Raw genomic sequence first — 17662 nt, forward strand, 5'->3', positions numbered from 1 at the left:
TTCCTCTCTGGCCCATTTCCTGTTGTCCTTGTGTACCTACCAGTGCCTATGTATTGGTATCCATTTGATGTAGAAGTTTGAATACTTGTAGTGTGTCCCTCTCGAGGGTCCCTACTATCTCCAATTCTGGGAAGATTAAAAGGTATGCATAAGGGAAGACATTTTGTGTCTTCGTGAGCCGCTTGGCAGTGGCTGGATGAAAGACTTCCTGTGTTCCAGGAACCCAGCGAGGGGAACAGCAACTCTGCTGCTCTGAACAGGGCCCTGCAGGAAGAATCGCCAGGGAAGAAAAGACCCACACTGTTTGTCTTGGATAGAGGGGGCTTGAGTACATGTAGCGATCGCTGGCTAATAATGCCTTGGGCTAGGGTTCATCCTTGCCCCCCCGTCCCTCTTATTATTTGTGGTGTTTAGGAAGGGGAGTGGGTGAACCTACCTAACCAACCCTGACAGCACTATGTTGGCATTTTAAGACTGGTTGACCATTAAGTGTAGGAGGGGATGTGACATACAAAGTGTGTGTGTGTGTGGGGGAGAGGGGGGACTTTTGTTACTGAATGCCACACACGTCGTCAGCTACCCCCCTTGAGAAGATGGAAGAGAGAGGGAATTTGTGCAATGAGTGTTGACTTTTGGGCGGAGAGGAGGGGGCTGTCTGCAATTTCTGTAGAGAAAGGGGTGCCTTAAGGAGGTTAAAAAGGACAAGCCTCACTAAATTATAAATTCCTCCATGGCAACATCAGGCGCGCAGTGTTGTATAGGTTTTCTCCCAGTGGGAGTGTGGACGTTTATCCTCCTTCCTGAGATATTCCTTGTGAATGTTATGTCTGTTTATGTTCACCATAATTTACATCCCAATATCCATCTCAATCAAAAAAGCTCCAAGGTCCATGATGAAGTAGACAGACTGTAGAAACAGCATCCATCTTGTGACTTGGAGCTTTTGAACATTTTGCTTCAAAGTAAGATCTCAAGGCTTGGTGTACATCTATCTGAATGACAAATGTTGATTAAAAACTGAATTGTTTTCAGTATGAATTATTATTAACTGAATTATTTGCATATACTTAAAAGTACACTTGGAGATGAATACACATAATGTACTGGTGGAGTGTGTGTGTGTGTGTTTCAAAGAAATCCGGCCCAAGTTTGCTGTATTCCATTTATTCTGTAAAGATCTTGAATGTGTAGAAAGGGTAATACAACTGTGCTAAGTATGTGTGTTCCCATAGTCAAAAGTGATCAGGATAATACTGTAAGCCCAGATTAATCTTTGCTATTGTTCAGAGAGATCAGACTTGACCACATTCAATACTAATGCATACACCAGAAAGGGATGTGTCCACTCTCTCTTTGGGATGGTTTAGCACCTTTCTTAACACATAGCAGCTTGTTTAGAGATGCAGGATAGTTGCATTCACATTGTTTAAATCAACATCGAATTGTCAGCAAACACAGAAGTCCATTCAGCAGAGCTCTTCATTTGGCTGTCTAGCTAGGATTTCTTTTTTTTTTTCCAAGTCCACCATTTCAAGTTCTGCATCATATTAGTCTTTCTTTCTCTTTTAATTCGTTTAAACATAATATTCAACATTTCAACTGTTTTTTTTTTTTTTAATACAGAAGTTTTTAGTACCTTTCTGAAAAATACAGCAGCAGACTCCCCGGCAGGGATTTCTAGCCATTAATTTATAGACGCCTTATAGGGTCTTTGCAGCACAGTTGCTGTGGAGTCAGTCACTGTAAAACAGGGAATGGGTGGGCAGAGTATTAAGGCAACGTTTACATGTGAAACAACTCAGAAGTGTGCAGCAGACACCACTAAAGCAGTCAAATATGACTTAAGCCTCTTTTTTACTTTTTACCTCTAGTTTTAAAAAAAAAAGTTTTTTTTGTTGTTTTTTTTGTTTTTTTGCTTTTAGCCGCTGTGTGATTTTTTTTTCACTAACAATTATAGAGCTTAACATAAAATACAGACTCACTCTTATCTGGAATTACAGTGATAACAGGAGAAATACATTTAAAAATCCTTTACGGATATAGTACAATTCAAGGCAGTGCTGAAGTACTGATAACTAAAAAATAAAAGGTAAGAAATATCACAATGTCACAACGACACCTTCTTGTCCAGTCATTAAAAAAAACAACAACAAAACAACCCTTATCAATAGTGCAGTTTCAGACATGGTTCACCACAGTCCCCCCAAAGAGGTGGGTTTATCTTTCCATCTTTCTCTCTCCCTCCCTCCCTCCATCCATCCTTCTGGTCCTTCTGTGGGCTTCTCTCTCTTTCTCTCTCTTGTGTGCACGCGCGTGCGTGCTCTCTTTCTCTCGTACATTCTTCTTCTACATATCCCTCCCATCCGGCGGGGGGGTCTCATACTGCCTTCACAGACTAATTACAATCACGTGTGCTGTCATAACAAAAAACGAACCCACAATGGTTAACAGTAACCCCCCCCCCCCCATCCCCTTCTCCCTCCCGCTCCCCCTTTGCACCCCTCCCTCCCCGAAACTCCTGTTCGGCTTCCGCTGCCTGCAGTCATCACACCTTCAGCAGTTCCCTCCTCAGACTGTCCCTGGGCACAAACAAACACAAACGCCCATCAGACTCATTGATATAAAAAGAAAAAAAAACACAAAGTACAAAACCCTAAATGCCAAGTGAAACATCTCTGCAAGGCCTCAAACAGTTGGTTGCCTCCTCATTTGCACAATTTTAAATATAATCCCCTGCAGCCATGACATTTTCACCATAAACAATTTTCATGATTTATTCACATATATTATCACGCGCTCTGAATCTATAATTCAACGGCCCGAGCTCCATCAGAGCTAAATATAGCTCCTTAACACAGACCTCTGATTGTCTGAGCATGCAATGCTATACAAGTATTTTGTTCTTCTCTCCCTTTCTGCCTCGCTCTATTTTTGACAGATCACAAGATATTACCTGCCATAGAGACTAGTTGACATTTTATTTGCGTGTTTTATTCTATCACAGTTCTTTGACTCTCTGAAAAAGGAAAAAAAAAGTTGAAGACAAGTGTGTGATCTAAGATAAATAGAAAGCGGGGAAGAGGAAAAACAGAAGCCCTCTTATTATTTTGTTAAATGCTGGTCAAACGAATCATACAGACCATTTCAAACTATAATAGGCTAATGGTGTGCTACCAGTGGGATTTCAGCACATGTGTGTTATACAGAGGCCTGTGTTTGGGCTCTGAATGATTTGTTATCTGAATCTGACTGTAACTGTAGTAGTGTCATACTTGTTTGTGAAATGTTTACAATCTAAGGCCAGTGGAAGAGTCCATTGCTGGCAGACAAACACACATTATGGTGCCAAGTAAGTATGTGAGGACTTGCAGTTTGGTATCAATAGAAAAAAAAAAACACTTCATCCAGTGGCAATAATCTAACGTCATCAAAAGAATATTCTTGAGGAGAAACACTGGAATGTTTACTTCAGTCTATCTGCTATTCATCCAAGCATCACAAGGAGGAGGACTTTTGGCTGCATTAATCACGGCTCATCTCTGACACTTTCGACTGTTTTATGTTCAGAGCAGAAAAAATATCTGGCTCTGAGGACACATCATCCTCACGCTCAGAAACAAACAAGTTTTTTTCATGTGATCCCAGGAGCCAATGGAACATTCAAAATAAGCCAAATCTATTTAGATTATGTTGTGGAGAAGGCCACATGCCATAAAATAAAACATCCCAAATCAGAAAGTTGTATCTTGTATCTTGCATTCAGCTGTATTTGTAGAAAGTCGCTACAACTATCAAACATATAATTATTTCCTGATATGCATCTTAAGTTAAAAACAAACTCATCCTCTGTTTTAGACTGAGGCCTCAGTTTCTGATTTTAAGATATACAGTAACATAACAGATCTGGATAGGCCAATAGTAAGAAGTGAGCTAAATCCTCAAAGCATATCCATGAAATGACTTCTCTACTTGCAGATATTATTTACAAGAGGCACTCTTATTAGATACCTTGAACCGAAATAAACAATGCACAGGTGCCCTGACTGTGTCTCTTGCTACTAGCTGGTATTGTCCAGCAACAGGGAAGTTAGACACTGCTGCCAGTGTCTGGTGGAAACCTAACCTCAACCAACCTTTGTAGCACAAACAGAAAACTGATATCTGGTAGACTGATAATGATAACACAATAGAATATAGATATCCTATTTTACCCTTATTTCAGGTTTAGTTCCTGCTAGAAAGAACTCAGCATAGTAGATTTCATTTGTTGTTTCTACTGCTGTGACGGTGAAACATTTAATGGGCCTAATTTTAAGTCACAGTTGTTTCACATGAATAAGCATGTCTATTGTGTCACATTTGTTGTTCCCAAGTTTCTATTTTTGTTGTTCTTATTACAGGGCTGGTATCTCTTTGAATTTTTTAAAACGGAAAGACAAAGACGTTACCATCAAGATTGGCACTTCTGATGCACAAACAACAACCTGGTTTGAAGAGTGAGAGAAAAAGGGATGTGTGAACCCAAAAATGTGCTAATTTATTAGCTGTAGTACCTAGGAGGTAAGTTTGCACCAGCCATTTAATTGCACATTATCATGGTTATCTTGTGTCAAAGCTATGTTTTGTTGAGAACACACTTGTGGGACTCACCTAGACTGTTTGTCTTGGGCCTGGTGCTCCCTAAAACTCTGACTGTCGATAGGCTGCTGGTGCTCTTCTCCCTTGACCGCCCACGTGTCCTGCATTGGTGTGGCCACTCTCGTCACGTCATAAGCCTCATCCCTCCCATCTAGGCCTTCTGGGTCTCCGGACTTCAGCAGGGAGGACAAGTACCTCTGTGGGCCCTCCAGCACACAAGCTTGCTCCCGTTCGAGACTATCATATCCAGCCAAATCTCTGGACAGATCCTGCTCCATGAAACTGGTCTGGTCATCCATCTGAGTCCCTGTGTGACCTTTCATGTTGTTTCTCTCCTCCTCTGTGAACCACACTCTAGCCTCCGCCACTGTGTTCTGATAAGTGTCAAGCCATGGTAGTTGTCCATTCTTGTGGATTCGACGACTGTCACTGAACCAGCGCACCACCTCTGACTTATGGAGTCCTGTGACCATGACCAGCTCATCCAGCTGCTGGTTGTTTGGCCATGGGGTGCTGGCAAAGGTCTTTCGAAGAAGGTGCATTTGATCAGGGGTTATCCTGTCGGAGAGAAGGGAGGAGGATGGTGATGACATCATTTTGGAAATGTCAGATTCTTGCTCAGGTGACATGACCATTAGCCCATGTTTGGCCTCTGGATCGGCTACCTTGAGCATCTTCAGGTTAATCTTGATGGGGTTGACTTTTGGCTCAGGGCTTCCACTTTTGCTCTCTGATTGTTCCTCGTCCATTGTGTACAGTTCCTTCATTGATAGTCTCTGGCTTGTGCCCTGTGATTTGAACTGACCGTCCTCCTTGGTTAAAATGGGTGGGGAGTGGAGAGCCCTGTCGCCCTCGTCTTTCTTGTTCTTCTCATCTCGTCTCAGACAAGCCTCCCTCTTTCGCCTCTCAGAGAACCAGCTGTGGATCTCTCGACGGGTCATCTTGGTCTCTGATCGAAGCCTGTCCACTTCAGCCTCATTCGGCTGAGGATCCTGACAGAAACTCTCCTCTAAGGCAATCAGTTGCAGTGGGTCACGCTCCTTGTAGCTAATAGCAGTGAAATCTGGGGAAGGTAGTCGGGGCACTTTATGTGGAGTAGCTGATACAGGATCTTGTTGCTTCAGCAGTGTAGGTGGAGAGGGGCTCAAGGTGGGCTGGCTGGTTGGGCCATTTTTCAACACTTGGATATCTGCAAGGTCCAGTGGGAGTATGGCAGAACTTGGCAGTGGAACATCATCAAAAGGCAACTCCAGAGAAGAGTGTGATCCTTTCACGCTGCGGTCATGGTAACGCCTGTCACTGAACCACTTGCGAACCTCTCTCATTGTTAGCCCAGTGGCAGCCATGAGTTTTTCCACCTCTTTCTGGTCTGGGAACTGGCAGTTGGCATAGCTCTTCTTCAGTGCTTCCAGCTGTTCCTGGGACTTCTTAGATTTACTAAGAGGGGAGTCAAGGGAGCTACAAGGTTGGGTGGGGAAGTGCAACAGAACTGGTGGTGTCTCTACCACTCCACTTTCATTGCTGGTGAGGGGGGAAGTGTTTGTGTTCTCAGAGCTGAACTTGCTGGTGTGGTTTGAGATATCACTATCTTCAGTATTGCTAGTTCTCAATGGGCTGGTGCTAGTGTTGCTATCACTGTTAGATATGCTGGCATTGCTGTTTTCGTTGGTGTGGCCGGGGCTCTTGCTTTGGCTACCGATGCCTCCATTAGCGTTAGGGTTGCAGCTTGTAGCTTTGCTGGTAGGGCTAGTGTTTTGGATACAAAAGGTGTTGCTGACAAAGTTGCTATAAATGCTGTTCAAGGCACTGGTGCTGCCATTGCTGGAAGTGATGCTTAGACTTGAGCTGTTACTGATTGTTGGTTTGTGATAATCATTGACACTACAAACAACAGTTGAGCTGCTAACATTGTCTTTGCTTAAGCTGCTAATTCCAGCCTCATTCTCAGGCAGCTTGGTGTTTGAATGTCCAGCCTGTCGGTGAGCAAATGTGTGACTGATGTTGCTGCTGATGATGCTGCTGCTCCGGCCGCTACTTGAAAGATTGCTGCTCACAGCTTCAAGGATGGCACTGGTAGCAGCTCTGGGCTGTAGATGTGCTGTTGTTCTGACAACTGACTGGGGCTTTGCTGGAGGCCGTGGGATCACATTGGACTGGGTGACTATGACCCCTGGCTTCCACCTACCAATGGCACCTTGTGGTGTCAGGGGGGCACGGCAGTTTGGCCCCATAGCGGCTAACTGCATGGCTGTTCTGTGTTGGGGGATGCTGTAGTGGGGCTGCTGTTTCTGTGAACCTTCGGAAGTTGCCTGGAAAACTGTGTTGAACATCCTTCTCCGGGTGTCTTCAATCTCCTCTGGGGACCAGCTAATACCTTGCTTTAGACGCTGAGCCGTGAACCAAAGCTTGATTTGTTCCTCAGGGAAGTCGGACACCACGGTCAGGTAACAGAGCTCAGCTTTGGTAGGGTAGGGAAACTTGCTGAAGGATGTCTTCAGGAAGCTGCTGGAGTCCATGGCGGCATCATAGGCAGGGATACTGCTTAGAGGAATCATTACTTTGGGGAGGTTGTTGTTTGGATCAGAGGGAGGAAAGGCGTTGAGTGGGAGAGACGAATTTGGAGGATTGACTGGAGTGGTAAACGATGGTCGTATGGGACCTCTGTTCTGCAATTTCAGACTAGGAAGGGCACCAGCTCCACTGACAATTTGCATGGCAGATGAGAGAGGGGGCCTTCCAAGGGATCCATTAAGTGCTGTGGTCTGTATATGCGCCAACACAGTGGGATCTCTGATCTCCACAACTTGGTCACTGCTTGGGCTAACCCTGTGCACCTCCCCAGAGTGGGAAACCATAATCTTCTTGTGCTCCTCCTTTGTCATGGTCATCTTCATGGAAGATGTCTTGGTGGTGATGGAAATCCCACTGTCACCAGGGTTTCCTTTTGCCCCCAGGAGCAAGTTCTGTTCTACAACAGTTAACCCACCTTTCTTTGAGACTCGGAGGGAGTTGCTCAAGGGGCTCCCGGCTAAACCAGTTCCAGGGTGTGTCTTTGCATTATGTAAGATTAGGGCCTCAAAGCATGATGCTGAGACCCCACAATTCTGGCAGTGGAAGCTTGGCTGTGCCCGGAAGTCCATGTGGTGGCTGTCCAGATGGTCGAGGAACGGCGTCAGGTCTCTGGTTTCAAATCCACAGGGTGGGCAGCTGTATGCTGCCTCTGTATTGGCAGGGTGTTTCCAGGTGACATTGCCCTGCTTTCTGGGAGGGGCATGTGTCTCCTCCTCCTCACCAGAGATGCTGAGAATGCTGTCTTCGGGAATTGTGGGTAGGAGCTCCGGCAGGCAACCCAGTATAATCTCCTCTCTGTGTTTGCTTTTGGATGGGATCATGCAAGGGATTGTGGACTTCCTTTTGCTGGCCATGGCTGTACATGGATGGCCAGAGGGGATTGTGCTGATGGGAGATGGGTTCACTGTCGGGACTTATGACCGGTTTTGGATAACTGTAGTGAGTGAGTGGACTTCCGTTTCACGGGCCTGCCATGGTATGGTGGCTATTACTCGTTCATCTTAAATTTTGGTACTGCTTCCATCCGATACACGATCAGCCACTCATTGGAAACCTGTGTGATAAAAACATTACATTATATGACATTATTATATTATATAACTCTGCATACCCTATTTAGATATTTCAGAATTATAATGATGATGTTTGCATTAACATTCAACTCTGCTAAGCTGTTTGCCGTTTTCCTGTTAAGCATTTCTTTTTTTAACATTCTCATTTTTAACATTGTATTTTTGCTCAGTAAATACAAAAAAATATCTGGAGGTCATTATCTGTCAACAGTGGTATTTAACATTCAAACTGAACATTCAAAGACTGTCTCTCTGAAGATCCTAGTCTCACCAATTTTAAAAAATATATTTCCAATAAGCTAGCCAAAGGTTGTTAAATCTTGTTCCTGGAACAACATAGACGTGAGCTTGTGCTGAGTGAAGTGTGCATTGTATCTTACAGAAGTAATGCATAATCTGTTGGAATAGAGTTCAGTTTTTCTAGTTTCACATTAACTACCATCTTATGATATACCACACTAGCAACACTTTCTCATATATCACACTTTTTCATGTGTGCAACATTAAGTCCATAATATATCAGATGCGCTGTCATATACACAACTTGGACAAACGTTAATTTCAATGTGAGATATTTGATAATGTGAGAAGTCATCACTTCATTTATTTCAAACAGTCAAACAAAGCATAGTGCACACACCAAGGCTTCGACAGCTCTGACAACCTTGCTTGCGCGCCACCACATGCAAAAATGTACTGTCTTTACTGTACTTTATTGCCTTAGCGTAAAGCAGTTGGGTCTTGTCAGGATAAGGTTCATCTGCAGTTCAAAATTTTCCGCCTGTTCTGTTTTAACAATTATGTAAATACCTTGTAATGATTGTTACTCTGGGCAATGTACCATATGCAGCCCAGATTATGAGAGGAGCATAAAATATGAAAGTGAAGGAAGCACAGTATGTCTAAGCTTCTCTGTCCCTACTCTCTCTTCCCTTTCCCCCTTACCCCCAACTCCCAACCCAACCCCCATCCCAACCCATCTCTTAACACAGAAATGTCATGACGTGGTGGTTTGTGACAGTGCAAAAGGCTGTCTTCCCTCTCGCGATGAATCATCTAAATTAAGAAAGGTCATATTGATTCGTTCTCTCAGCAACAACATTACAGCTGTATAGAAAATACATATGAAATTATTTTCTTCTAATTTACAAAATGTTCCTTTTGGGTCTGTCGAGCCTTTTTAAAATGGGAAATAAAACCATCCAATGGTGAGTCTTGCTGACAGACAAAAAACAATGTGTTGGGTCTGTCTTCTGTAGTGAGGCAGAAGTAACCTACCCCAATATACCTCACATGAACTCAATAATGCATAGTGCGTGATTATTCACATGTGAATGCATCTCCTGTCTGTTTGCAAAGCCTATAGTAACACAAGATTATTTTAGACAACATGCGTACAGTTACAGAGAGCAATAAACTACGATGGTCACAGTGAGGGGTTATGTGTTAAATGCCAGGCTTGACTTCTATTCCTATTGGCATTGAACATCCCTCCCTGTAGTGCAATGTCACTCTGTTATCATATCAGACTGCACAAAATGTGTTCTGCAAGGCAATGGCGCAAACTGTACGTCTGAGCTGATCTGATCAACTGACCACCCAAGCTTGAGTGACATACTGTAGGTTAGTCTTTATTAAATTAAACGCACTGCTGTTCAATAAAGGCTTCAAAACATAAAGTTCAGGTGCGGGAGAGAATACATCAGATATACAGCGTGGCCTCCACGTATTTCCCTCACTGTGGTCTGCTGCCTTGTAAATAAAAGATGAAACCATTCCAGAATTAAAAACCCCAAGTGACGGCCTAGAGTACACTGTGCTCCCAGACGGACTGTGACGTCTCTTTTTTTCTCATGACGGCTGCCTTCCTGCCAAAAAAAAAAAAAAAAAAACACAGACCAAAAAAAATCTAGGTCACCAGCATCTTAGGCTGTAATCCCGGCCCTCTGCATCCAGACACAGGCATTTGCTGAATGTACAGCCAGTGGAGGGGTCATGATGCATTTCATCAGAGCTCAGTTAACCCCTTATGGGGACCTTAAAAGCCTCTTCACTGCCACCAAATCGGGATTAGCCGCTTGCCGCTAAAATGATGTATGATGTTAATTTTTCATCCATTAATACCTCTGGCCAGCATAACAACAGTGTCTCTATGCAGCACGACCTTTAAAAATGTCACATGCGATAACAAAATGTCAGGAAAATCTTCCCAAAATTATAAGACACAAGAACTACAACACGTAGTATAGTTTTTAGCAACGACTTCTGGCGCCAAGAGGAGAGAGTGCCCAGAGAGGAATTCTCCCCTCTCCAAAACAGTCTCTGAGCTCTCCGATGCAAAGAGGTTCTTTTATTAAAGAAAAGCAGAGCAAAACACGTCAGCTGGTCAAAACCTCCCTAATTCATCCTCTTCGCTCAACCCCAGTTTCTTATCTTTGCAGGTGCATAGCTTAACTGTGAGGCACCTCTATGTTTCTGTGAATAACTACTTTGAACACACATATATGAAACTGTGGATTAATTTACTTGACGCACACAAGTGAAGTTAACCATGATAGTATATACATTTCTTTGTCACAAAAGCTCAACCGTCGTTATTTTAAAATCTAACTAGTGAGATGAGCGGCCAAGAGGTAGAATTTCACTACAAAACTGCCCATACTATCACATCAAAAAATATCATGATAGGATTGAAATGGCATTGGCATTTATGAACGAAGCAAAAAGCAAGACTGTCTCTACTTTGGCAGTCAAGGGAAGAAGATGAGCACCGAAATACCCACAAAGACATATGCTGTCCTGGCGACTGTCCTTGCCAAGAATCCAACTCTTTGCACAGTTATAGAATCCACCACCCGACAAGTGGAGGATAGTTAAAAATGTTACATAAAAAGCAGGTCAGTCATCAAAGAATGGGAAGCTTTATCAGCCCATTGGACAGGACACAAGACAAGAGCTCTCCAGACAGGGAGACACTGAAAAGGGTGCTTTCAAAAGCATGGCCTCGTGTTTCAGCTGTGGGGTGGACCGGGTCATCTGCGACAAAAAACCTTCCCCAGTCACCATGTGTCCTGATACAGCTCACACCTCATTGTCGAACTGAAACCCTTTTAATCTTCTTGCAAACTGGGAAGTTGCAAACCAAAGACGGGAATACGTATCCACAGGTACACACAAATGTAAACTTGGCCCCGTTTGGAATTCTGTACAAAATGGCCCTGTGACTAAAATAATTCTATTTATCAGCCAGTTTAAACAGAAAACTAGGAAGAGAAAAACATTCCAGGAAATGGTAATAATAAACGTCTAACATTTATGCATTGCATTCCAATGTTTCACTGTTATTTGAGGGCCCTGGATATTTCAAAAAACAGCACAGCTGATAACTGTCTCCATTTCATATTTCCCAACACATACACATACACACACACACATTGTCTGTTTTTATTTTTGCTTTACCTGTGTGTGTGTGTGTGTGTGTGTGTGTGTGTGTAAGAGAGAGAGAGAGGGGGGAAGGAAATATATAATAATTTCCCCCATTATTGGCTCAGAAAAAGGCTTTCAAGAGAATTCTTCATATTTAGTTGGATGCACCAAGCACCTTAATGAGCCTACAGTGTCACAGAGGGCCCAGACAAAAACTGCCCTGCCGTGACCACCTCTGTCAGCATAGCAGCGCCATGTCAAAAATGCCAACTGAGGGGCTAGCTGTTACCTTGCTCCCCATTTTTTTTAATTTTCTCTATGAAAACACTTGGGCAATATTTGTACACATGCGCTATCATGTGCCCGTGTGCGCATATGCATGCTCATGGGTAATCCAGGAGATATTCATGTGTCCACATTAATTATGAAAAGATGTGAGCTCCACTGAGACATCCTTCTACCATTTACCATCATTAAAGGACATGTCTCATTAGCAGAATGCTAACAAAGCAGGTCTTTGAAGCGCCTTCAGCTGTCTGTCCTTGGTCAACCTGTATGTGGATATTTGTGAGTGAGTGAGTGAGTGAGTGTGTCAGTTGGTGACGGAGTGTGTGTGTATGTGTGTGTGTGTGTGTGTGTGTGTGTGTGTGTGTGTGTGTGTGAGCTGTAGGTTGTCCCCTCTTTGCCCCCCTTACCTCTGTGACTACCGCATGGTCTGCAGGGAGACCAGTCAGCAATGCCACTCATGTGTTAAGATTGCCATAGCAACCCCTACTCCTTGCCTACACACACACACACACTCAAGACAAGATGCCCTACCCCTCCCAATAACACACACATCCACACACACTCAGCCCCCCCCCCTCTCTCTCTTACTCACACTCACTTGCGCTCTCTCTCTCTCTCACTCACTCACTCACTCACTCTCTTTCTCTCTCTCTCACACACACACACACACTCCAAGGGAACACCTCTTGTGCCCTACCGCAGACACAGTTTCACAGGGTTTTGTGGAGCAGTCTTTGTGTAAACCCTCATTCTGGCTAGTCGGTACCAAATGCCCTTTTTCATCGCTCCATTTCACTCCCTTCATTATTTCGTTCTGATTGGACTGTTTGAGAAATGCATGCAATTTTTAATGGCAGATGGGGTCTTCCGAAAGACTACGCGCACATTGAGTAAGGCACAAAAAGGGCCTGATGGCGATGTAGAGCTGACATTTTTGACCACCTGGCTACTTAGGTATTGACAATTTCTTTACATAGTAGGAACCGCGTTACTTCATCCATAAAAAAAATAATCTGGGGTAAAATGATATATTCTTGTGGCATGTATGAAACACATACACAAGGACAAAATGGTTTAACAAGCAGTAGCAGCAAGCTGTCGGCAGACTGTTAAAGGGGGAAAAATGCTAAAAAACATCTAAGTGTCCCATGCATTGTCCAGCCGAAGCCAAAATGGTTGATGTCAATGCCTCATGCTAACAGCCAGCGAATACCAGCATCCTCCTCTCCCAGATCCTTCATTGCGACGGGACACTCCTGTCACATGTCTATTTCAACTCCGCAAACCATAAATGTATGGGAGAGGACAGCTATAGGGTCCAAATGAGGATTTGACAACAGACTCAGCTCCAAACTCTGAGGCAAAAACTGTAAATCAAAGCAATCAGATACAACAGGATGTTTATAGCACTCAGACACAGTTGTGACCACTGACGATGGGGAGGTGGGGGAGGCCAAGATGAAGAATAGACCAGAACCACCACCCACCTCCCAACAATATGATTTGTATTTTTGTAAAGGACTGAGGAAAATTATATAGCAATGTTGAGCAGTGCTTTGGAATAGATCTGGTTGGCATTAGCCTGTTTCTCTTCTCTGAATGCAAGGAATGTAACATACTCGAACTCCAAATCATGACCATATGAACAGACCACTGGCAATGAAAGAGAGTATTGCACTCTGGTACAGAAGATGTTGAACACAAAATTGGACTGTTACAGTATTTTGTAACAGAAAAAAATGTCCACTAGCCTAAATGTTACCAATGGCAACTGTTTGGCACAGAGATCATCCTGTCCAGTCTTGTTTTGCAAGCATACAGATACTCATTGGCCTCAGCTCTGACCAGAGCTGTTCACTGTCCCTAATTGCAAAGATTTGCGATGAAAGGCAATATGGCTGGCCTGATTAAAACAGTTCAGAGGAGCTAGGAGGATGTCCATTCTCTGATGTTTCCACCATGGGAATTGACATTCACGAACAGATACAACATTGAACAAATTCACAGGCTATACTTGTCAACCTCAGCTTCTTAAAAGTATTAGGTTTATTTTGGAGGCTAGAAGAGCATCAATGGCCATGCCAACAGCCATATACATTTTATATAATTTAGCCAAGTATGGTTCATGGCACTAAACACATTTAACATTTACCACATGCTTCTCATATAGGCTGCTGCGCAGTCTTGAAATATGTATTATTATTTTATGGGAGCCTAGTTTTTGTAATTAGCCCACATTCTGTATATTAATGCGGATCAACCAAGCGACCCCTTTCACGATTAAATGCCCTTGCTTACCAAACGCAAGTGAACTGAACAGTTATCCTGCCGAAAATCTCATTGGCTGAGTGAATATTTGGAATAATGTGCCTCTTCTCGGAAACAGAGGTGGAACTCGTGACAATGCAGACCTGGTTTCAGAAACCTACAGATTACTCTAAAAGGCGAAAGCTACGAAAAACCGGTGTATACCCTATGGGTTCAAGGCAGGTTTGTAAGAGTACTTGCGAATAAAAATCATCACAATACGTCCAAAAGTTGTAGGTAGGCCTATCACTCAAATACCTGATTCACGATAACACCCCACCACAGATAGTGAGTTAGACTACCGATAGACTATACGATTTGGCACCACCTAAAATAATTAAGGACCTACAAGCCATTTTGCACTTTCATTACTGTACTCTTCCTTGAATGATACGTTGTTACTCAACACTTACCTTCCAAGGAGAACGACCAATGGTGCTCTGAAATAACGACTCGCCATATGAACCCCTCAGTATTTATGATATATTCTAACCTCTGAAAAGACACGTTGTAGCGTGCGAGTAGGCAAATTAGAACCAGATAGAATGTTGAGTAAATTCTCGAGAATCTCTAACAAACTGGTGAGTTAACCCTTTCACTCCAGAATACCTATCCGGAAAACGCTTGCAGCGGAGCATGCCGGATAGTTACAGTCTTATCGAGATGGGTACTGTCGATTCCCAAAAATTTAAGTCAGCACTCCCCATCTACTGTCGCCATTTTATACATTGGCGACTTCATGTAAACTGCCCTGACTGCTGCGCCGCATAGGAGTAGAATAGCTAGCAATGACAGCTTTAAGTAAAGCAACTTTGGGAAGGCAAAGCTAAACCGAATAGACATAGGCAACGTCTTGAAGTAACAAGTTAAAGTTTCCTACCTTATAGCTCGTCCGGTAAGAAGAAATGGAAATCCGTTATTAATACAGAAATGAATAACATTAGATTAGCTCTGGTCGGTGTCTCCGACTAGGAGGAGGGGCCGAGACCTCTCCTCAGCTGAACCCGGTGAACTGACGTGAACCCGTCAGTGACCACAGCAAGGTACATCAACTCCCTATGGCACACTGTTTATGTCGGAGAGACACGGACGGCGAAATGAGAACGGAAAGAAATATACAGTGTGTGGTCCAAACGAGCACGTGATTCAGAGCGTCACCCAAACCCAAAAACCCTTTCCCCTTGCCTAAGCGTAGCCTAAACGCAATGGACACATTAGACATACTTTTGCCGGCATTTTGAGGAGGTTTGAGGTTTCAGGCTACCAAAAAAACCCATATCGTCCAAACAGAGGAGCCCAATTCTGTCAGGTGTCGGTTCAGATAGTGCACTTATCAAGACATATAGTTTGAATGACGACTGTTGCTAAGTACACCGGCTGTTTTCCCTCTCATTTCTTTCTGAACCTAACAAGTTTCATATCTTTCAAATCTATTCAAATTTTGATATTACGTAGCGTGTGTCAACTTGTTTTGTTTGTACAACATAGCCAGCCCAGAGTATTTCATTAACTGGTTAGACCAAAGCATGTTAAGGTGCTGGTTGGCACTGAAATCAGAATGTTCAGACATGTCAATATAGGCTCCAGATGTAGGCTGGGGTTTCATGAGCAAAATATTTCCCCCGAAGAAAAAAACAACTGGCATAGTCAATAATGCCAACACACAGGCCTTCATAAATCTCCATCTCATAGCCGATCGTATGCGTAAAAGGCGTGCGTAAAAGGTGTTAGAAAATGTTAATAGCAACCCTATAACTACATTGTAACAATAATGGATTTTTAAAGTTTTCTTTGACATGAATTTAACACTACACACATTATGCTTACATATGCCTCTGAATGATCACTTCAAAGCAAATTATACAGAATTCTCCTATGATATCGTCATATCATCTATAAAATTGTCATCATACACAGAGTGTAATGTAGACCTATACAGGAGCAAGGCCTATTCTACAAACTAGGCCACATATGGCGTCTACCAGGAATATGCTAAAATGTGGGTTAGTCACAAATATCTCCCACATATTATTGTCATATCTCAAGCACATTTGTATACTGACCTGTTATAATCCATTGGGAGCCATTATATGTACAGGTAAAACCTAAGGATTACCTGAGGATTAAATAATGAAATGGCATTTGCAATCTGGTGTTACCACTGAATAGCGAAGCTTATATTTAATCAGAAAAGGATCATTCCAATCATGAACTTGTATTCATGTTAAAACATTGTCATGATTTTCACTATACAGTTCAGATATATATTCTGCATATTTATATACTCAACTCTTGAATATTATTGAGTAGAGGTGTTATTTTGAAAACCCCAGATGCATCATGAAGGAGAATAAAATGTTGTTCAGTCTTTGCTTTTCTGATGGAAGCGGCAGTATTGAAAAGCCTTCTGCTTCAATCACACACCTGACTTAGACTGTTGACAGAGTTGACCTATTGGTGGTGATGCTTTTGAAATCAAGACAGGTGAATGGCGGAAGAAATGCAAAAACAATCCTCACAGATGTGTTTGTGTCTAACAGTCCCCAAAATATTTTCTAGTGTCATTTAGACATGCGAAGGATAATCATTTCTGTCTAGTCTGCTTTCTCTTTATCAGTGATGGGAATTAATCATATAACTTAACAAGAATATTGATGAAAGCAGTGCTTTAGAAACAATTAGCCACTATATACACAGCAGCAAAAACTAAATATTCTGATATTTCCTTTTTTGATTACACGTATTTAATGTGTCTTTGTAAGTATTTTCACAGGGATTTAATTCAATCCAATTTAGGATAAAAGCTGAGATAGCGACAGAACAACACATTCTGTGATGCTCATGAAGCCAGCATAATGATTCATGATTTCCCTGCATATGACCTAACCAAAATGTAATATTGTTTCATTGTTTGGGTCTGTGTTCGATGTCACCTTTGATGATTTTAAACTGATAATTTAAAACTATTTGAGCTCTATAGAAACTACCATGACAGACATTATCATTGTATATCAATTGTGAATGAATTGTGAGTGAATTTCTGGGCGGGCAATGAACATATAATAATTTTGTGTATATGATACGATATAATGTACTTTAACAGCAAAAAACATCAACAATGAAAGGGAAGAGATTAAGTAAAACATACAACACATTTATTAGCCATTGTTTTGTGTCTTTCTGGGCCTTTCTAAAAACAATATTTAGTGATGCCTACCTTGGCTCAGAAGAGTACAGACTGCAACTCTGGAGTCTCCCTGGCCTGCCTTGGAATCATGAGTAGCCAAACAAAAATGTAGATAATATACTGTCATCACAGGAAAGGAAGCCAACAACTGTTGTGTGTGAAAGGGAAGGGG

At 42.6% G+C, this 17662-nt stretch overlaps 1 protein-coding gene across 4 annotated transcripts; it reads right to left on the minus strand.

Moving 5' to 3' along the window:
* Positions 1-2498: 2498 nt before the first annotated feature.
* On the minus strand, positions 2499-17597 carry zhx3a (zinc fingers and homeoboxes 3a). 4 transcript variants are annotated; one of them, XM_062546037.1, is made up of 3 exons: positions 15184-15402; positions 4651-8263; positions 2499-2579 (listed from the first exon to the last, which is right to left on the minus strand). In XM_062546037.1, exons 2-3 carry the CDS (start codon positions 8061-8063, stop codon positions 2546-2548), a joined length of 3447 nt encoding a protein of 1148 aa, XP_062402021.1. In that variant the 5' UTR covers positions 8064-8263; positions 15184-15402; the 3' UTR covers positions 2499-2545. The 4 variants fall into 4 exon arrangements, with proteins under 4 accessions (XP_062402021.1, XP_062402023.1, XP_062402022.1 ...); XM_062546039.1 differs by lacking the exons at positions 2499-2579; positions 15184-15402 and adding exons at positions 3941-4484; positions 17521-17597; XM_062546038.1 differs by lacking the exon at positions 2499-2579 and adding an exon at positions 3941-4484 and having other exon boundaries at positions 15184-15403.
* Positions 17598-17662: the final 65 nt, after the last annotated feature.

This window comes from Sardina pilchardus, chromosome 9, assembly GCF_963854185.1.
Source record: "Sardina pilchardus chromosome 9, fSarPil1.1, whole genome shotgun sequence".
Classification (NCBI taxonomy): Eukaryota; Metazoa; Chordata; class Actinopteri; order Clupeiformes; family Clupeidae; genus Sardina; species Sardina pilchardus.